Source organism: Micromys minutus (genome assembly GCF_963924665.1).
Source record: "Micromys minutus genome assembly, chromosome: 8".
NCBI lineage: Eukaryota > Metazoa > Chordata > Mammalia > Rodentia > Muridae > Micromys > Micromys minutus.
In genome coordinates, this window is record NC_137977.1 from 12,518,264 (window position 1) to 12,540,185 (window position 21,922).

Consider the following 21,922-nt stretch of genomic DNA (forward strand, 5'->3'; position numbering starts at 1 on the left):
AAAAAGAAAAGAATGAAATAGTATAAATGATGTAGGTGTTAATCTCTTGTTATGGATTTATCCTCTTTTCCATAGCAGTTACATAGTCCATATATAAGTTAGAAGTTACCTTTAAACCTTCTGCTTATATATTATGAAAAAAAATATGTCTTCCCTCCTCTCTTCATAGTATTTTTTTCCTGTAATATGCCATTGGCTATTTCTGGAATACAGTTAAATCATCCCAGACTTGTTTTAGAACCATAAATTAGCCTTTAGTTGAATGCGTACAAGATTCCTGTTGTCACTCACTAGAGAGTGGAGGCAGCATGAGCCGTCTGCACATGGGCTTGTTCGTGGTGAGGGTAGGATCCTGGCTCTGCTGCAGAGCGAGAGCGGGTAGGCACAGTGGCCACTGAGTTGGTACCTGACAGACCTTGCTGCGGGTTACAAGAGAAGCTGTCTGACCTGCTTTGTGAACAATGTTTATATGCTTTTTGTTTTAATTTTCAGATCCGTTTTTTAGTCTCTTTGCATTCACCAACAAAATCACTTCTGTGCATAGTAGAATCATTTGGTCTTGTGACTGGAGTCCTGATAGCAAGTACTTCTTCACTGGAAGTCGAGACAAAAAGGTAATTTTTTCTTCCAACCAAATTTTACAATGTGAGGTAATGCTTTTGCAATTATATTTAAGAGCACATTATTCTGCCTTACTTGTAATGCTTTGTTCATGACTTCCCCATATATGTACATTAAAATGGGCTTCTTTGTGAACTTTATAAATACATTCTCTGAAACATGAGGAGAAGAGCTCTTGGTCAGCGTCTGTTATCAAGGAGTCCTGGTGCAAGATGAAGCAGCAGTTTGAGAGAACCCAGGAGTGCCGGTGGGGCTGGAGACAGCCCTTCTAGTTTTCTGGGTGATAGCTGGAGCTCAGGAGTGAGAGCCTGGGCCTCATCAGTACTGGGGTAGAGCGCCTTGCTTGGGGTTTGTTTATTTTGGTTTGGGTTTTATTTTAACATGGGTACTGGGAATCAAACACAGGTCCTTGTGTTTGTGTGACAAGCCTTTAAAGATTCAGCAATCTTCCAGCTCCTATTTTTTGGTAGTGAAGGTTATGACCTTTTAATTCAGTGACAGAAAGGATCAGAACAGGACTAAAGCTTGAGAAACTCGGGAAATTAGGCAGCCCTCTGTGCTTGGACTTGTCCTTCCCCTTGTTGCCTGAGGACTGCCCTCTGCTTCTGTTCATCCCTCTGCTTTCACAGTCTTTAAAACACTCTCTTGTCTGAGTTTCCTAGCCCGGGGCTGGTAGGTCGGTGTAGTGTTTCTTTTCATGGCCCTTCCCTTTGTGAAAACAATCTAGGTAACTGGAACAGAGCTGGCTTGGGCCTGGTGCTACCAGATTAAGCCCATCAGTGAGGTGGGAAGGGGTGGGTGGGTAGGTGGGGGAACACCCTCATAGAAGCAGGGGGAGGGTGGATGGGATAGGGGGTTTATGGAGGGGAAACAGGGAGAGGGGATAACATTTGAATGACCCCCCCCCAAAAAATTCAATTAAAAAAAAGCATATTACCTTGAGCCTGCCAATATCTTTCTCCCAGTCTAGCTGTTTATTCCCTTCCTAGGGAGCACAGATCCCTGGCTGGGTGCTGAGGAAGCAGGCTTTGCCTAGCTCTCAGGGATATATATGTTGGCTATAACATACCAAGTGTGTTTGCTGCAGTTTCAGAAATGTGTGCTTCCCAGTGCATGTTCAGATCCATGTTTTGGTCCTGCCTTTGTAGCCCTGTCTGTTTTGCCTCCTTCTCTGTTTATATACCCTTGAGCCCTGGGCTCACAGGGAAGCCAAGAGTCTTGTTGCCAGCGTTCTGTCCTCCTGATAGCCAAGTTGACTGCCTAAGAATTGGATCGTGTAGGAGACTGGCTTCCTCTCCAAAACATATGTAGCAAGTTCTGAGGGCAGTGACTATAGGCAGGACATGCTGGGCAGGATTTCACTGCATTGGAACCATCTTGTGTGTTACAGAACATAATAGACAGCACTCCATGCTCTCTGGTACACTTCTGTATCTGAGATCTCAACCTGTGTCTGCCGTGCTGTGGCTTCTCTGTGATGTACAAAAATCCCAGATTGATCATTGTCTCCTGAGCACTAGAAACTTTGCAGAGAATGCCTCACAGTGTGATTTGTGCTCTAGGTGGTTGTCTGGGGTGAGTGTGACTCCAGCCATAATCCCATGGAGCACCCCATCGGTCCCTGCTCCTCGGTCCTGGATGTGGGCAGTTCTGTGACAGCTGTCAGCGTCTGCCCCGTGCTTAACCCAGCCCAAAGGTCAGTTTCTGTGGGATCTGGTTGTTCAGTAGCATCTCACTTTTTGTTTTGGTGTGTGGACCCACCTTTAGGGTTACTGCTGCTTTCAAGGTGCTTATGCTTCTTTAAATGTTTTAAGTCTTAGAATTCTGTGATTGGTAGTTAAATGGGACTAGGAATGAAGGTTCCTATTTCAGACTGTGCACTGCCTTGCTTTGTGTCACAAGCAGCCTAGGAGAACAGGAGTCAGTGCACTTGCTGGGTAAGCACTAGCTTGTGGGCTTTGGACCTCCATGCTTCTGCAGAGACACAGCAGAGCAGTGCAGGTAGAGAAGCACTTAAGAGCAGGTAGAGAGAAGAGAAATTCATGCTAAACCAACCTCTGTCATCTCCCTGCTTGAGAACAGATACATTGTTGCAGTCGGATTGGAGAGTGGGAAGATTTGTATATATTCCTGGAACAAGACCAACCAAGAAATCAACGACTGGACCAGCTGTGTAGAAACAAATCCAAGGTATTTTCTTTGTACTTTGTTTCCATCTGATTAGATAGAAACAGGGCTGGTCTTTGTGGTCTTTGGCAAATTTTGTGAACATTTTCACATAGAGGGACAGAAATCTTTGTCCCTGGTACCGAAAGCCAAGCTGTATCTTCTAAAATGACATTTCCTAGCGTGTGGGACTCAGCTTTTGGTATTCTCAACTAGACTGCTGGGTTTTGTCACACTGTGATTACAGACATTGCCTTTCCTCTCTTCTCTTCTTTCTTTTCCAAGATGGGGCCTGGGAAGCTCTTCTGTGTTCTGGGATCACAGGCAGGCCTGCACCATCACAGCCGTTGTTTGATGTGGTACTTAGGCTGGAACCTAGGGCTTAATGCATGCTAGGCAGGCTGAGCAGTACCCCCTATCCTAGCAGAGGCCTTTTTAATCTGCTTTATAACAAATGGCTACTGTTTTTAATGCCTGAGCTTTCAGTAAGTTACTGATATCTTTCTGTGTCTCATTTTCTTGGGCTTCTCGGTCTTGGGTCTGTACTGTTTGATCATAGTTTCAGATGCTGTCCTGATTGTTGGTGTCCTGATGCTGGTGAGACACTGGAGAGAGCAGGCCCTCTGCAGCATCAGTGCTCACTGTAACTGCTTGTTAAAACTTGTGTCTGCCTTGTTGCTGCACTTGGTGTAGCTCATGAGTGGAGCACTACAAAAAGAAGCCGCTGTGGGCATCCAGTTTTCAGCGTCTGACATTCCTGCTCCTGCCCTGCCTTTTTACTTCCTCCTGCCTTGTACACAGTGCTCTGCCCCTGGCTTGGTACTCAGACTTCTACCGTGGCCCCAGGGTGGGAAGCCAGTTAGCATGGGAAGATGTAGAGTTCAGGGTTTTCATTTGGTGATTATTCCCTTGTGGTTGTAAGGATAGGCAGGGTCTGTAACATGAAAGTAATTCTAGATTTAATATGCCATGGTATTTGGATAGCTGGTGTTCTAATTATTTAATTTTAGCATTTGTTAGTAGTGAATTCACAGAAATAAAAGCAGGACTTTCAGAATGGCTTCCTAGGGGCCATATCCTGTAATTAACTGGTGAATTTTGTGGTGCTTGAGTTTCCACCCTGGGTCTTAGCTGTTAGGAAAGTACTCTACGACTGAGTTATATTCCCCAGCCCCCAAAATCTCTTATTTTACTTTCTTACCACCCCCTTCCCCTCTGCTCTGTGTTTGTGTGTGTGTGTATCTTTTTGAGACAGTCTCATTATATAGCTCTAATTAGCCTAGAACTTGATGTGTAGATCATTCTGGATTTGAACATACAACCATCCTCCTGCCTCTGAATTGGAAGTGCTGAGACAAGCACCAGCCTGGCCTTCTGTCATGTATTTGTGTGTCAGTGCTTTGCTTCTCTGTGTGTGTGTATGTGTATGTGTGTGTGTGCGCGCATGTGTGGGGGGGAGCAAGTGTTCAGACATGTCCCCATCTCCTTGCACATGTGCAGAGGTCTGAAGAGGACATGTACAGGTGTCCTCTCAGCCATATTCAATGAGACAGAGTGTCATTGAGTCTAGAGCTGGACTTATGGCTAGCAAGACAGGGGTCTTCCTGTCTCCAGTCCACACAGCTTGGGGCTGATGGGTGTATGTACCTAGTCTAGCTTTTACATTGTCAACTCAGATGATCCTGTTTGCATGCTGATCCATTTCTCCAGGTCCCAACATATCTTTTAAATGTGCCGTGTCAACATGCTGAGTTTAAAGGAAGAAGTACAACAACTCCCCCCTCAGGAAACAAAAATCCTATCACTTTGTGTAAATAAGTTCCAACCTTCAGAACAACCCCCATGGGAGTTGATAGCCACTTCAATCACTTGTTTAGCAGGGTGAGACCCGTGTCCAGTGACTGCGATAGGGAGTGATAGAGAGGCGGGGCCTCTGCTGCTGCTTGTGGGCTCCTCTTTCAAAGTAGTGTCCCAGACCTCGGTAGTGCGCGATGCGAGAAGAAATAATGATGGTCTTTCTAGTGTTGCTCATTTATAGTTTTCCTTTTTAAAACTCAGCACCCATATTTACAGCCCAAGTGACTCATGGCTGCTTTAATAATCAGGTCCCTCCTTACAGAAAGATGAGCTCTCATTAAGCACTCAGTCATGGTCTGTGTAACATGGAAACATTTTCTCTAGAAAGTTCTCAGAAAACATTGCACACAGCAGCATGATTTCGTGGCTGTTTTCATAAGCTATGCCATCTAATGTCGCCTGTGGATTGGATATGCCTCCCTGCTCTGAAGCCGATCGGGCCTGTTGACCTGCTCTTGTCTGGGGACACTGGAAGTTCAAGGGAGCCTTAGGAGGCCCTCAACCCCTGAAATTATAAGAGGTGAACAGTTGATCTGTGGGTAGTTGCCTATTCATCTCCCATGCTCTTTTGAATAACCCCAATAAACTGTGGTTCACTGTGCTTGACTGGCTGAGTCCTGTCTGTGAACTCAGTCCTTCCGTCTTCTGCACTGTAAGGGTTCATCCGCACTCAGGGCTGTTTTCCAAGCCCTGTTCTTCAGACTTGACCTCCGTCATGCCTGCTGACCCGGCATATCTGCAGGTGACCTCTGAGTCCTGTACTCTTTTTCACTCTTTTTGCCTTAAAACCTACTTAGGAGTCTTGCTCTTGACTTTATTAATTTTGAGCATGTGTTTACAAGTTCCACACAGAAAGCATCGTACTTTTTCCAAAAGCTATGGCTAATCTGTTTGGTAGTATTTTGGGCTGGCCTTTTGGGAGACCCTAGGAAACAAGCACCTCTAGTATATTACCTTGTCTGATGATGCCCTGCGGTTAGATCACCTTGAGGTCATGACTCTGACTCTGTGGTTCACCAAGGGTTTCAAATCATCTTTCTTTACCCAGTAGTAAAAAATATTAAAGTTAATTTATCTCTTAGCAATGTCAGCAGAAGAAAATAACCTGAAATATATTGCAAAATTAAAATATATTCAATGATCTTGAAATTATTGAATTAGATAATTAAATTAAATCTTGAGATAAAATGTTACCTTGAAAGACCAGCTTTTAGGAAGTTTTACATTTACTTATATAAGACTGTGTGTATGAGCAGGTGCATACAATAATATGAGTGGAGGTCAGAGGTCAACTTGCAGAAGTTGGGTTGTCGCAGGCATTGAACTAAGGTGGACTGGCCTAGTGGAAATACCTTTCCATACTTAGCTGTCTTGCTGGCCTCTGACATGCTCACCTTAATAGTCACTTCAGTCATTCTGCTGATGAGTAAAACATTAGACAGAAATTTACTATTGTTCCTTGGGCATTGTCACTGGCCAGTGAGTAAGGTATTAGTCTGTTCTGAAAGTAAATAGAGTAAGATATGTTCAATATAGGATAAAATTACTGGAGTATTAGCCTTCTATCTATGTTATAGCTGCTGTGTGGGCACCCTGGTTATGTCACTGTGTAGGTGAACTCCAGTGGGGTGCTCTGTAATCATGACTTGTGTTGACCTATGATCTCTGTCTTGGTTGCAGCCAAAGTCACACGCTGGGTATCAGAAGGTTATGCTGGAAGAGCTGCAGCAACAGCACTGAGCAGAGTGAAGAGGGGACAGAGTGGCTGGACTTTGCAAGCTGTGCCGAGGACCATACCGTGAAGATTTACAGAGTTAACCGATGTGCACTGTGAAGACATGACCTCAGCTTGCCCATCTTGATTGTCTTAAATGTTTTTTATGTAAATAGATCCCCTTTCTTTCCCTTCGTGATTGAGTCTCCCGTCTACTCTCTGATGAAGGCCTTGAGCTTGTCCCCTTGTTCTATAGAATATGTGTAACCTCCTGGAACCTTACCCTTGCTGTCAGAGATGCTTGCGTCTACCTCTCTGTGTTCCACATTAAGAACACTTTTGATTTGTGCCCATTTGTCTGATTTTGCATTATATGGAGTCTAGCTCTCTCTGTGCTGCTTTGTGTTGTGACCAGTTGCTAGAGGACAGGCACTTGGTAAAGGCAGGACACTTAGTTCAGAGTTGTTGGAGTTGAAGAGCACAGTCCTGGGATCTGCTTGTTCTGGTGAGGGCCTTATGGGTAGGATGTCAGTAGTAGGGGTGCATGTGAATGGGGAGAGCACACAATGTGGCAGGAAGCAACAGAGGAGGGAGGTACCACACTTACTTAAAACCCTCTCAGGAAGGCTCTGCCAGAGCCATATTGATAAATACAGGGGAGGATGCTTGCAGCTAACCAGGGGGTTAGCTGAACATGGGGACCCCAATGAAGGAGGTAGAGAAAGGACTGAAGGAGTCTGCAACCCCATAGGAAGAACAACAATATCTATCAACCTCAGAGCTTCCAGGAACTAAATTACCAACCACTGAGCACACATGGAGTAACCCATGGCTCCAGCTGCATATGTAGCAGAGGATGGCCTTGTCGGGCATCAAGAGAAGCTTTTGGTCCTGTGAAGGCTTGTATCCCCAGTGTAGGGGAATGCCAGGGCAGTGAAGTGGGAGTAGGTGGGTGGGAGTGGGAGCATCTTCACAGAAGCAAGGGGAGGGAAGAGGGGGAGGGGAGGGGGAAGGGGATAACATTTGAAATGTAAATACATAAAATATTCAATAAAATAAAATAAAAACTCTCAGGAGAACACACTTCCTTTTAAAGGCCCGATTGACAGTCTTAGACATTAGACTCTGCTTAAAGGTTCCCCTGTCAACATCACCATGCTAGGCAGCAGGCTTCCATCATGTGGACTTTCAGAGCCTACACTCAGATCGTGTGCAAAGCACCGTTGGGATGCTCTCGTTACTACCTTCTTCAGAGGTTGGAGATAGAAGGAATAACAGAGAGGCTCATAGTGTTTTTTTTTTTTTTTTTTTTATACTCCCTGTAAGTAAGCATACCTACCACACAGTGTGCTGTCTTAACTTCCCTTCCTACTAGCTACCAAGTATTCCAGAACTTGGCAAGCAGTTGCAGGCGTGAGCTGTAGCCATTCCCTTCCTTTACTTAAAGGCATTCAGAGTCTTCTTTTGCAGGGCTTCAAGTATCCTTTCTGTATATAAAGTAATAAATTTGGGGTTGGGCACCAAGAGCCATCTGAGTTTAGGTGACAGCTGATGTCATAGTGAAGGATGTGTATCATCAGGGCTTCAGGAGAGGAAGGGCTGGAGATGGGTGAGGAAGTTCAGTAACTGGGAATCTGGGAGGAATGTGGAAGCCTGCTGCAGGCCCGGAACTCCACAGCCCTCCTGCCAATGGTCGTCTAGCAGACTGAATGTGTAGAAGGGAAGAACATCCCCAGTTTATCCTTCTCTTACCTTACTCGCTCAGCCAGTGTCCAGCGCTAGCAAATGAAATGGTTTTTTCTTGACATCTGTCCTAGGCAGAGATTTCCTTGAACACCAGGAGTCCTGCAGGGCCCTTGTGTCTCTTTGGTCTCATATAGGGAAATGGCTCTGTTATTCATTCCCAAGGGAGAGCATGAAGAGTGAATACTTGGCACCCAGAGACTAAGTCTCCTTGGCAGTGTTGGGAAGTCCTGACTGGGCTGTGTTCAGTAGCTCTTTCAGTTGGGTGTGTGTTAGTATCTCCTGTCCACTTGGCTACACACTGATGTACATTACTGGCCATGTGTGGTTCCATGTTCCGTCTCACCACTTGTGTGTGTGTGTGTGTGTGTGTGTGAACTCTGATGGACGAACAAAACGGGCACTAGGCTGTGAACATAGCCTACGATGGGGCCCCAGCTCTGGTGAGAAGTGAGAGACTGGCTGAGGCTGAGGAGATGGGTTACAAACTCCAGGGTGTGGAGCTGGGAACAAGCTTAGCTCAAGGGGGTGTCAGGAGAGAGAAGCACAGAAAAGGCATTGGGAGGAGTTGGGGTGGGTGGTTAAGGGAAGGAGGTCAGCTGCATATTAGATGCATTGTAGCCTAGAGAGGATGACTTGGAGTTCCTTCTGAGATGGATTTTCCTGTTGAATGGTAGCATGGGTAAAGACTGATTTGGAGATGCGGATGAGCTCACGGGAGACATGTAGGTTGGCTCTGGGGTAGTTGGCCTAGCCATCAGGGTAGAGGTTACCCATGACTCCTGTTCATTAATATTCATCCCATGGATCGAAAGCTGAAAATGAGTTTTCATGTTGTTGAGCATGTGCTGCAGCCGGTGAATCCCATTCTGTAGTTCCCGTGCTGCATATGTGGAGACCCAGAGACCTGCACCTGTGTTTCAGTAAGGAAAGCAGAGGAAAGGGCTGGGGGTAGAGGAGATGGGATTGGGGTGTAGGGGGATCTCAATCCTGGTTCAACATCCTTCAAGTGGGCAATCCTGGGTTCCTATGACTTTGTTGTGTCCATTGTAGGTCTTCCTAGTGAAGAATCTCTAGTAGGAAGTGTTGGGAAGGCTAGGGAGAGGCTGGGCAGCAGCAGAGTTAGTATGGAGAATGACAGAAACAGTCAAGAGAATAGAGGAAAGGGGGGCTTGTGGAGGGCATGTGTCCTTTTAGATCTTGTTCCTTTGGGTGTGGTGCGTCCTCTGCCTCCTCTGTCCTTGATCTAAGAGGACAGTGGTGTCAGACATTTCTGGCAGGAACCCAGATAGGCTTAGGCTGTTCTTGTGGGAAAACCCAAGTAAAACCCCTCCTGGTTGTAAGGAGAGAGTCTGGTTCCCTTCCAAATTCCATTCAAAGAGTTACACCATTGTACTGGGGTGGGGGTATTGAGGGTAGTTTTGGTGTGTGCCAATAGAGGGACATACTAGGATGTTTGGGGGTTTTGTAGATGTTAAATATGTTTAGTCAGAGCCATCAATAATACATTTGGGGGCTAGATGGTTGTTTTTTGTTTTAGAAGTGGGCTTTTAGGGTTTGATGTGTTCTTTCTAATATTCCTTGGCCCTGAGGGTTGTGGGAAATCTCTGTATGGTGGGCAATTTCCCAACATGTACAGAAGGTTTTGATTGAGAGCTAGTGAAGGCAGGGCCATTATCAGTTTTTATCTGTTGAATATTGCCCGTGATGGCAAAGGTGGAGAGCATATGGTGATTTAAACCTTCCTGAGTTTTCACCTGTCTGGGCTGTAGCCCATATAAAATGCAAGTATGTAGCTATGGTGACAAAAACAAATTTCTACCAAATTGGGGATATGGGTGAGATCAATTTGCCATACGGCATTGGATTTGAGGCCTCGGGGATTGGAACCCATCGTTTGTAAAGCTGGAGTGGTAATGAGGGATGCGAAAGAGGAGCAGGTTTTTATTACCCTTTGGAGCTGAGCAAGAGGGATGTGGGGGAAGCAGGCATGAGCCCTTCGTGTGTGTGTGTGTGTGTGTGTGTGTGTGTGTGTGTGTGCGCGCGCGCGCGTGTGTGTGTGTGTGTGTGTGTGCACGCTCGCACGAGTGCACTGTCCTGCCGATTCCCTGAGTTCTGTGTGCAGCTCAGAGCCTCTGCTTGAGCAATCAGTGGATACACTGGGCTCACCCTGGCTCCCACCCACCATGGGCAAGCTCTCCCTTCATCTCTGAGTGGAAAGAATATTAGAGTATTAATCTGGTTTTCACTCCAACTGTGTCTGAAAGAAAATGCAAAATTGTCTCTCTCTCTTTTTTTTTTTTTTTCCTTTATACAAGATAGACTATTTTTTTCAAACAAAAGGAGTCAATTTAGGCAGCCCAGAATGGGTGGGGAATTTCTTAACTCCACTAAATACTCAGGCTTGTAATTTGCCCTGTGTCTTCCACCTGCCAACAGTGTGACCTCTGATCTCTGCCATGATCTCCTTCCAGCTAGAACTTTTCCTAGCTGAGGGCCTTTCTTGGAAATCCCACATAGCTCTATCCAGTATCCTTGGCCAGAGTTTAGGATTGTGGCTATATTCAGTACAAAGAGAGGCTGGGAAACGAATCCCCCAACTCCTCCCCCCCACCCCCAGACATTTTGGGTTTTGAGTCAGAGTTTCCACTTTCTTTCTCTCCACTTCCCTCCCCCTACTCCCTTCCCCTACTCCCTCCCCTGCTGTGCTGAGGTTCTACTCCAGGGCTTCCCCACACCAAAGGGGCTTTACTGCAGAGCCTCCCCAGAACCTATCAGGGTGCATTGTCACCCACTTACAGAATTAGTATTACTATGGGATGCATTTGCTTAGGCAAATAGCCCAGCAGAAAGCATCCTCAGATGTTACCTGTCCAGATGCTATGCAGAATGAGTAAAGTCCTTTCCCTTCCTGGTGGCAAAGACCCAGATGAGAGGCTAAGAATTCTGGTGAGGGGTCCGAGCACAGAAGGAGAGGGAGGGGCGGATAAATGCAGGGGAAATCCAACTCCCAGGATATAACAGCGCCCGGGGGAGCTGATCTGGGTGCGCCAGGCTGGCTATGGTCTGCTAGTTCACTGAGGTTTTGTTTTGAACATTATAAATATAAATATAATGGACCCTTGTTCCCAATCTCTTCCTGATTCCAAGCTGCTCTTTCAGCTTCTACCCACAGAGAAGGTCTCTCCAGTTCCTCTGGCGAGGGAGCTTCCTGATTTTTGTTGTTGTTGTTTGGTTTGGTTTTTCTTTTGATTGCTGTCTAGTTCATTCTGCTATAGCAAACTGATGGGCTTTGGAGAGAAAGCTGCTACGCTGCTCAACTGGCCCCTTTTGATTTCCTAACTACCCCAATACCTAGACTGGCAGCTTCTCTTTTAGGGAGGTACATGCTACTTAGGTGGACATACAAAATTACTTTTATGTTCTAGAGTGAATTTGCTCTTTAAGGAACACCTACCCAAACCTCATGATAACCTGTTTGGAGATCTGGTTCCTGAGGATAGTCCTCAACCTTCAGCTTCCTCCAAGGCCAATAGGCAAAGGTCTTCTGGGGCTAGCTGGTGAGTGGGAAGGCCTCTACCCCGCTTCTCCATCTGAGTTGGCTCTTACAAAGCAGCCCCGTTCCCCAGTGACAACTGTCCTAGGTCACAGTGAAGCAGTTAACTAAGTTATGCTGGCCCTCACAGGTCCTGTCCTCTGGCTTCCACTTTGCACCAACTCTCAGTGCTCCTGTGGTTGCTCTGCTCTCTTTCCCAAACTCCCGACGCGTCTTGTCTCCAGCCTATCTTCTTGAGGACTGATTGGGAATCTCCACTTAAACGGGCTGAATAGAGGCCCACATTGTTTCTTTGTGCTTGAGTCCAGCATTCCCCATTCCTTCTACTCCGCTCCCAATACTACAGAGCTGAGTCATCCCGAACTAGTCTTGAGAACCCCATTCGTCCCAGAATCCTATTACTTTTGCACTATCCTCCTAACCGCACTATTCTGGACAGTCCTGCCCAACCTTTGAAGTAGCACTAGGCCAGGAGCCACACTTACCACTAGGCTTCCCTACCGCCATCGCCCATCCCACTTACATCTTTGACCCTTATCCAGGGTGTTGGGAAGGAGTGGCTGGCCTTGACCCAGATATCAAACTTGGGCGTGGCAGCTTCCCATCTGATCGCCCAGGTGTAAACTTCTGGACCGCAGTCTGTGACCTTCTTTATGTTAGGGATGTGAGCCTCTTTCCAAGTACATGCAGTTATTCCTGAAGACAGTGTTCTGCAGTGGTACCCTCCAAATTTGGTTTCTCACCCGTGCCCTGCCTGAGTTTACTTTATTATAGCTTCCTAGTCTACCAGGGATTGCGCAACCAACTACCTCCCCATCTCTGTTGTCTCGGATTTAGGTAGCACTTGGCATAACTGTCACCTCCCAGCCCTTGGTCCCCATTCTGAGCTGTTGGGTTTGCCTGGCTCTCCCAGCACACACTCTATGCTCTGAGCCATCGGGGTGCAGGTCACACCAGAGCGTCCGGCTCCGAAGTTGCACAATCGCTGGGAGTTTATCGAGCAGCTCAGTGGTTTCCTCTGAAACGCGAGGAGTGCTGGCGACAGCAGCAGTCCAAGTGGACTTGCTGGTCTGGAGTGCAGGGGGCGAGGATCCCAGGTTCTGGGCCAGTAGGACCCGGAGTCACAGATGCCCAGAGAAAAAGGCACGCACTCCGTTGTTCCTGCCACCTGCCTTACGGGCACCTACATATCCCAGGACTCGCGCCCCGGTGTCTAGGGTGTCTCTTGACCAGCGCTGGGCTCTGGCAGTGACCGCAGAATGCACGACCAGGTCCTGTCCCAGGTGGGCAAAGGCCACAGCGAAGTGAAAGCTCACCGAAGTGAGTCAGCGAGCTGCGAGGAGGCCGGCCCGCGAGGCGCCGCCCCTGGGTGGGGACCCGAGTCACCCAGGGCTCAGCCCTGGCGAAATCGCTTTCCTTGCTCACTTCCCGGGCCGGGCGGTCTGGATCCCTCAGACTTCAGGCTCGAGCCATGGCCTGCGGGGCGGCAGAGCGGGGCCCTGAGCCCCCGGCCTTCCAGCGCCATCCAGAAGCCAGCGCGCCACGCCTGGCCCACGGCTACCGGTTGCGCAGCGTGAACGAGCTGCGGGACCAGGAGTTTGGCCGCTTAGCAGGTGAGGAACTGACGCGGGGACACGCAGGGCTGGGACCTAGGTGTGGGGCGCTCTGTCTCACTTGGGACGCACTTTGTACTTGATTTTAGCTAAAAGGTCAGGCAGAGATGGACTCCTCGGGAATCGAAAGTTTGGGAGGGATCGTGAGCGCCCGCTCGGTGTCCCCCGCTCCCGCGCAGGCTCCCCACTGTCCCATCCGCAGTAGCAAGGCTTCTTGCTGTAATTGTTGCATCGACTGCTCCGTGGTGCGAGACCAGCTTGGCCTCTCTTTAGGCCCCGCCACACACTGCAAATAGAGCTTAGATTGTCTTCGTCCCCCTCTGTTGCCAGGAGAATACCCGACCCCAAAGACACCACTGTAGCCAAGGTCACACAATTTATTGAGCACAGGTGTTTCTCAGATGCCTCAAACGGGGCCGGGGGTGCACAGGAAGCTACTGCACGAAGCTTGGAAAAGCAACTCTGAGACGGAGAACCCAGAGATTGCGATCAATCATCTGACAGGTCTCGCGTGGCCACGCCCCTCTCGGTAGGAATGTCTTCTCTGCCCATAGTCTTTTCGCAACGTTATTTATATTAGTACTATTACTACTGGCATTTTAAACAAGGTTCCGTGTAAGCATGTAGTCCAGGTTGGCTTTGAACTCGGTATTTAGTAGAGGCTTGCCTTGAACTTTTGATCTTTACTTACTCTGCAGCTCTGGGCTTACAGGTGTGCCACAAGCTCGCCTGGCACAAAGTCTCACTTTTCTCTTTTCTGCACCTAGAACTATGCTCTATTTGAGCTCTAGCTTGCTGGGGAAACTGGAAGGATTAGAGAAGCATGCAATTTGAGCTTTAAGAACAGGCGGAGCCTGTGAGTTGAGCTGGATCCCAGCCTTTGAAATCATAAGGTAGAACCTGTTAATTGAATTGGAAATTAAGCTCAGATTAACTGCAGGTGTAGCAGAGCCCAGCCCACCGCTGCTGGGAAGGATCTGACTGGGAAAAGGGTGATTTATCAAACCCACAGTGGAGCAGGAAGTTTATGGTCCAGGGTACATGGATTTGTGTGGTCGCTCGGGGGTTTGTGCCCACGTTGTGTACGGCAGAACAGCAGCCCTGTTGTCCTTTCCTTGTTTGGAATGGCAACTCTTTTTCCTGTGTGGGCCTGGGAGCTGTGGCCTCTTCTCTGTGTCCCAGTTCCTACTCTGTAGAGAGAGATTTCCTACCTACTTCTCCCCATTCTTCTCTCCCCTCCACACTGGCTGGAGACAACCCTTCGGCTTCTTTGCTAACCCCCTTCCTTTCTCTGGACCCCGCCTTCGCTGGGAAAATTTCCTGCCAAACAGAAGCAGACTGATATGAACATCCACAGGGGCAGAGAGCAGCAGACCCCTCTCTTTCTGAAGCAAATTCCAGAGCCCAGTGAATAATGACTTCAGTGCCACCTTCCCCTAATCTCAGATTCTTTCCCATCTTGATCTCTCACACCCCCAACACTACCTTAAAAGTAAAGGTCAGCTCAGGTCAGTCCTGGCTTCACTCCTTCCTCTCAGAGAACAGCACCCAAATTTGACATTAACTTGTAGCAGCCAGGCTTCCTTTAAAGCCTTTAACACCCACTGTGAAGGTTTGCACTCAGCCCTAGAACTCATTATGTAGCCCAGGCTAGCCTCAACCTTGTGAGGCTCTTCCTGTGTCAAACCTCTCAAGTGGCAGGGTTACAGGCAGAGGCTCTATACCCAGATATGTCCTTTATTTAATTAGTTAATTCCTTGGACACATTGTGGTTGAAGTAGACATGCCCCTAGAGACGATGAGGAAGGAGAGGGGGAGGGGGGAGATTTCCACTGTGTGGTCCTCCTGGCTGGCTTGGAACTTTCTATGTAGACTCAGCTTGCCTTGAACTCACAGAGATCATCTGCCTCTTTCTCCACCATGCCTGGCTTGAAGTACACTTTGGGTGTGTGCACTTATGTACGGAGACAAGAGCATGACAACGGTGTCTTCCTCTGTCACTGCCTACCTTATTTCTTGGGGCAGGGCCTCTCGCTGGCCTAGAGCTCACTGACTGTCTAAGCTATCTCCACCTCCCCAGTTGTGGCATTGTAGGTGCGCATCACATGCGTAGCTTTCTAAATGCCCATCTAAGGGATGGGACTCCGGCTCAAGCTTGGGTAGAAATCTTCCCAGCCCTGAGGTAGGTTTCAGGTACCTTTTCCTACCTCTTGAAATATCGGGGAATATTCATTTTTCCCCATTGAAACAAACAAACCGGAGAGCTGTCCAACACAGCAAGCCAAAGTAGTCCAACCCCACTCTGTGACCTGCTTAAATGTGACTCTGAGCAATTAACCGTGTAAGCCGTAGGAGCTGAGGTGATTTGTTCAGAGAGCTGGATATGGGTTTCCTGGCCTTAGTGAGTTGGATAAGGGTTTCCAGGCCTTAGTGGAGCTGTACTTCCAGCCGAGGCCTGGGCAGTCCGTTCAGTGCCTCCGGTGCTGACTGACAGTTAAAGGTGCAGGGCCCAGAAGTGATCCTGCTCTCCCTCTCCCGTTCTCTTCCCCTCCCTCCTTCCCTCTCCCTTGTTCCCCTTTTCCCTCTACCTCTTCTCTATTTCTCCTCCATCTCTGTCTCTAAATATTAATTAATTGGAACCAGATGGCTAATGAGACAGCTATATATGCCAAAGAAAATAAAGGCTATTTGAGTTCTCGTTTTTTGAAGACCTAGTGTAGCTGGCTTTCTGGATCGCCCACTTGCTTTTATTCACACTGAAAACTGTGGAGTGTTTACTGTGCTCCAGGCATCTGCCTGGGTACTGTCAAATACCTACTAATTGTCACCCCACTTGCAGGTGTCAGAACAGAGGCCTAGAAAGGCTGGGGGTGGGGACATGATTCAGTTTGGCCTGTTGACTTGGATCTGAAATGAACTGTTGGCTTCTTAAGACCAGATCTCTGCTCACTTAACTCGGTTGCCTTCTTTTGCAAGATTAACTGTTGAAGTAAAGCCAAACAAAGCAGGCTCTTCCTGAATGGCTTCTTAGCCCCTTGGAAGGTTCTGGGCAACACACACAGTGCTCCTCGGAGCCTGGGTCTCACTGTGCATTGGTTCTTCGCCCAAACATTGTTTTAAAAATTGTAATTAAAATTAAAAAATGTGGGGCTGGAGAGATGGCTTAGTGGTTAAGAGCCATCTTATTTATTTATTGTTTATAAGTACACTGTAGCTGTCTTCAGACACACCAGAAGAGGGCATCAGATCTTATTACAGATGGTTGTGAGCCACCATGTGGTTGCTGGGATTTGAACTCAGGACCTCTGGAAGAGCAGTCAGTGCTCTTAACCGCTGAGCCATCTCTCCAGCCTGACCAACACCTTTCTTTCAGTTTGCTGAACATTTATTTCACAATCTTCAGTGAAAGAATTATTTTCAAAAATTGTGTTTTTAATTCTTTGCGACTTTTATATAATGGATTTTAGTTATATTCATTCTCAATTTCTCCCCAAGATTCTCTCAGACACAACCTCCCCCTTCCCACACTCTCCAAACTCTCTCACTCTCTTATCTCTGAGTTCGGTTTGTGCTGACCACACCCATCATTGTCTAAGAAAATAATGGGGAGGTTAGGTGGTGTGTTTTCATGGTACCAGATTCAAAAGATGACAAATGAGATAGAAAATGGCCAAGGAGTCGCTCTGGGTTCTAACTACAGTCGCCATTGGCATCTCTGGACAGCGGCTGCCACCACTGCGTTTCCAGAAACTAACTGTGTTTACATCTGTATATACGTTTCCTATGAAGGTGAACTGTGACATTTCTCACTTTCAGACCCTGTCCTTACTTGAGGGTATGGAGAAACGGCTAATAATGGTGATTTTCAGAGGAGGTGAATTAGAATGCTCCAGAATTAGGTAACACAAGCACATAGCAGCCAGTAATCTGTACACCTACAGAGAATGGTCTTTTATGGTATATGGGTTGTATCTCAATGAAATTATTGTAAAAATAAGTCAAAAATATAACCTGCATGACACAAAAAATTGTTAAACAAATTAAAAACTAAATAGATCTATTAATATTTCATGAATTTAAAATGGTATCCCAGAATTTGATTCATGTAAGCTCATTGTGTGTGTGTGTGTGTGTGTGTGTGTAAAAACATGCAGGTTCACAAATATTGGTGTACACTTGTTAAAAGCATAAGTCAGCTTGTGGTTCTTTAGGCACCATTTGCCTTGTTTACTTGAGACGGGGTGACTCACTGCACTGGTACTGATGGGTTAGTGATGGTGTGGATTAGTGGGTTGGTAATGTCAGACCAGAGAGCCCCAAGGACCCTCCTGCTTTGGCTTTCCCAGTGGTGGGATCATAAGCATGGATTCTGGAGATTAATGTCAGATTCCCATACTTGTACGGTGAGTACCCTACCAACTGAGCTCTGGCTCCATCTCGTGCTGGATCTGTCTCACGTCAGTATTCTTGAAGTAGTGCTGACAAGAGACAGGACTTTGAGGAGATTGGTGTGAGCCGAGCTTACCTGAAATAGATGCCAATGGGCATTCCTTTTCAGTCTTTGATTTTTATAATGCTGCATTGAATATCTTCACACACAACACATTTTGAAAAATCCTAGGTATTTATGAGCTACAACTGCAGAAGAAATTGTTGGGGCAAAGTGACTTTATTTAAGGTATGTCTGATGTTGCCCAAATGTTATTTTATGACGCTGCACTAATTCACCCTCTTGTCAGCCTTGTGCCATTCCCTTGCTGCCCACACCCTTGCCCCACAAGGAGGCACTACTCTTTTGCTCTCTGCCAATCTGACAGGCAAATCATAGCATCTCCCGTTTGTCTGAGTTTGTATTGTCTTCAGAGGCCAGGCTGCAAGGAAGGCTTTTACCCTTCTCTGAAAATCTACTAGTGAGTCTAGACTTGAGGACAGTGGAACAGTGTGGAGAAGAAGGATCAGGACCCACCTTTCCGGGAAGCACACAGCTTCCAGAACAGGGTATAAATGAGCTTGAGACTGCTGTTTTATTATTTGTCACAAAGCTCTGCTTGGCACTTCCTGTGTGGGATGTCTTTCCAGGCTGGTAAGAGGGCTGCTTATCAAGTAGGCTTCTCAGGGCTCTGGGCTTATTTTAAGAATTATCTAGGAAGAGGTTCAGGGATACCTGTGGTGTTGAAAGGTGTTGAGACAGGTGAGTGTGGTGCTGTACACCTGGAGTCCCAGCTCTGGGTAGGTGGAGGCAGAAGGATCAAGCATTCAAAGTCATCCTTGGCCAAAATGAGAATTTGAGGCCAGCATGAGAAATGTGAAATCCTGACACACACACACACACACACACACACACACACACACACACACACACACAGAATGGGTCCCAGTGTGTTCACACTAGTCAGATTTACTTAGAGTGACAGGAAGACTGGTGGAGAACAACCTACAGCTTCATTTGTGATTTTTTTTGTTTGTTTTGTTTAGGAACCGTGTACCTTGACCACGCAGGAGCCACCTTGTTCCCCCAGAGCCAGCTCACAAACTTCACTAAGGATCTCATGGAAAATGTCTACGGTGAGAAACACTACATACACTGATTTCTGATTAGTCCTGTTTGATTTATGTTTATCCTGTTGGATTCATGGAGAACATGAGGAACCGGTGGAGCAGAGTCAGACCAGATGGCGGGTCAGACAAGCACCCTGGGTCATCATGTATTGCTCACATGTATCTGAGGTAAAAGTTCCCGCTCAGGGACACACAGGCCACTTTCAGAATGGATTGGCATCAGGAAGGAAAAATAAGTTTGAAAGTGTTGTGTTTGGTGGTGCTAAGACACTGTACAGTGCAGACAGAAGGAGATCATGAGGAACATTCATTCATTCACTCTGTACATTTCACTGAGTTACTATGGTGTGTGAGTTATAGTGTTAAAACATTAGAAGAAGACATAATAGCTCCTTTCTTGAAGGAGACTTTGGTCCAGACCTAGAAGACAAGACCTCAATCAAATGATCTCCAACTAAATATGCTTAGCAACTGTATGACAGAGCTGTGTGCAAAGGTGGCTGGTATCATGGGCATCTGCAGGAAACCAGGAAGGTTGGCAGTGCATATGTCAGGGAGTTGGGAGGGGAGCAGATGTTGGATGATGAGCCAGAATCCACTGGGATAGAGGAGGAGATAGAAGCCAACTACCATGCAGGAATCTAGGGCCATGGAGGGGAGGAGAATGGCAGAAGCCTACTCCCAGATAGGGTGATAGGGTGATAGGGCAGGGCCGTTGAGGGCACTGTAGGTGATGTAGCAACGGACAGACAGACAGCCACCCAGGGCATTGAGCAGCAGCATAGTATGCTCAGTAGGCAATTCAGAAGAGGAAGTCAGAAACCTTACTAGCCAGAGATGTCATGAGATTTATAATGCCTACAATGAACAGTGATCAATACACCACTCACTGGGCACTTGTCATGTGTTTGGTGCATTGTTGCCACCCATCTGTATGGCCCTCTAAGAGCCATAGAATGTGTTATTAAGCTTATATAATAATGCTGTTTCCTTTAGGTAGGACATGGTCTCTATCTTGAGCCAGAGCACCTGTGGTCACCTGTAGGTGTCCTTCACAGGGTGGGGCCCACTGATGGTCTCTTTGGGAGGATTACTGAGGGGCTCATGAGACTCAGTAGTGTAGGATGATGTCATTATACAACAAAGCAGGTTGAGCCTATCATTGGATGAGAAGGAAAGGTAGGCGGGGAAAAGCCTAGGAAAGTGGAAGAGAAGGAGAAAGTGGGAGATTTGAGAGGAGGCAACATGGAAGCAGATGTAGATGTTTTTCTTGGTGCATCTCTAAATGGATAAGGGTGTTATAATTATTTCTAAGGGTTTCAATGGATCAATTTATCTTATCTAGGTGGGCAGTTTATATCTTTGTCAATTGGTTGTAAGCTTATTATGTAGAGGGATTGTGGGTTGAGAATTTAACATATAAACCTGTTTGATAAGTTAATGATTGTGAATTCATGTTTTTACCAGGCCTGTGGAACAAGATGTGTGGTACCAGGCTTGGGAACTAACCGCTTAGGAGATTGTGCTCCAGCTCTGCACTGGAGCGGCTCCTGGAGTGGCTCCCACAGAGTATCACTCCACAGGACCAATGGCAACAGAGCAGAACCTTTTTAAAAATTGTTTACCACTGCACAGTAGCATTCTCAAATGTCCTAAAGGATACCCTCCCTCAAGGTTTATACCAGAGAAAAGCAATTGACTAGTTTGGGACTATTCTATAATCTAGGCCTTTCCAGATATCAATGTTACCTTAAAAAAAAAAAAAAAGGCTTGACCAAATACTGGACCAAAAGCAACTTAAAAGAGCAAAGGTTTATTTTTGCTGACAGTTCAAAGGGTTATAGTTTATCATGGAAGGGGGGGCTTTCTCACATCCCAGGTATAGTCAGGAAGTGAGGAGAAAATGAATGATGGGGCTGTGAAACCTCTGGGCCCCACTGACTCACTTTCTCCAGCAGTAATCTACCTCCTAATGGTTCTGCAACACTCCCAAACAGCATCGCCAGCGTAGGAACCAAGTTTTAAACACATGAGGCTAAGAAGGACATTTAATATTCAGATCACCACGAGCTCATGTCTAAACAGTTTTGAGGGGGATCATGACTCTTGGGGAACACAAAGAAGAGCAAAACTTTTCTTAAAGTCAATGAAAGTAGAGGTGAGATTGGGTGGGCCTTCAGGGTTGCCGTAGGTAACAGGGACTGTTCACACTGTCTCTCGATGCTTGCAGGAGGGTGGCAGTGTATTTCTGCAGAGCCAGAGCCAGCAGAGGTGGTGGGAATGACAAGGCTAGACAACAGAGGGTTCTGTTTGTTGGCTGGAGGAGCTAATGGTCAGAGTTCCTGGCCACCTAAGGGGAGTTTGCAGAGAATGCTGTCCTGGCTGTCCCTGACTCCCTGTTCCCAATCCTCTTCCTATCCCATGTCATTTTATAAATAAGCAGAGTGGTTTTCTTATTTAACAGTTTTATTGAGTTACAATTGACAAATCATAACATTTGCCTAAATCATTTGTGCAATTCAGCCATTTAAAAAATGTGTTTTAATTATTTTAAGTTCATGGATGTTTAGCTTGCATGCATGCCAGCCATCACTGTAAGTCAGTTAGACATTCTTATTTCTCCACGAGATTCCCCAACCATTCATAGTTAAAGCCCACTAACTTAATGCTTTCACTCTCTAATGGGCTCAGTGAAATATGAATTTTATTGTATGAAATTACATTTCATATAAGTACAATCATACTGCCTATAGCCTCTTGTGACTGGAGCTTTTTGCTTACTGTGTATGTTTTTAAAGGTCTTTATTAGTATATATTTATTCTACATAATAACATGACATTTTCATCAAAGTATATATAATGTATCCTAACCACATTCACCCCTACGATCTCTGGTCTCCATCTCATTTCTCTAGATTCCCTCCTTCTTCTCAACTAGTTCTCTTCAATTTTTATGTCTTTTGAGGCTGAGGTATGAGCCAAGGAGCTTAACTAGGGTTGAGGGCTTATTTATGGGACCACAGGGAACTTACCAGTGGCTGGTTCACTTACAAAAATGTCTCTTCATCCTCCATCAACCATCAACTGTATAAA

General features: G+C 46.6%; 2 protein-coding genes across 2 annotated transcripts in view; both read left to right on the forward strand.

Moving 5' to 3' along the window:
• ELP2 (elongator acetyltransferase complex subunit 2) overlaps positions 1 to 7,284 on the forward strand; it is a 33,591-nt gene extending 26,307 nt beyond the window's left edge. The window contains exons 19-22 of the mRNA XM_080919741.1: positions 493 to 614; positions 2,184 to 2,317; positions 2,704 to 2,811; positions 6,325 to 7,284. Of these exons, the coding sequence (XP_080775867.1) occupies positions 493 to 614; positions 2,184 to 2,317; positions 2,704 to 2,811; positions 6,325 to 6,478 (518 nt within the window). The 3' untranslated portion in view covers positions 6,479 to 7,284. The remainder of the gene's footprint in view (positions 1 to 492; positions 615 to 2,183; positions 2,318 to 2,703; positions 2,812 to 6,324) is intronic.
• Positions 7,285 to 13,128: 5,844 nt separating this feature from the next.
• MOCOS (molybdenum cofactor sulfurase) overlaps positions 13,129 to 21,922 on the forward strand; it is a gene marked incomplete at its 5' end in the record, with an annotated part of 45,763 nt that continues 36,969 nt past the window's right edge. Inside the window, 2 exons of the mRNA XM_080920450.1 lie at positions 13,129 to 13,270; positions 18,746 to 18,835. Of these exons, the coding sequence (XP_080776576.1) occupies positions 13,129 to 13,270; positions 18,746 to 18,835 (232 nt within the window). The remainder of the gene's footprint in view (positions 13,271 to 18,745; positions 18,836 to 21,922) is intronic.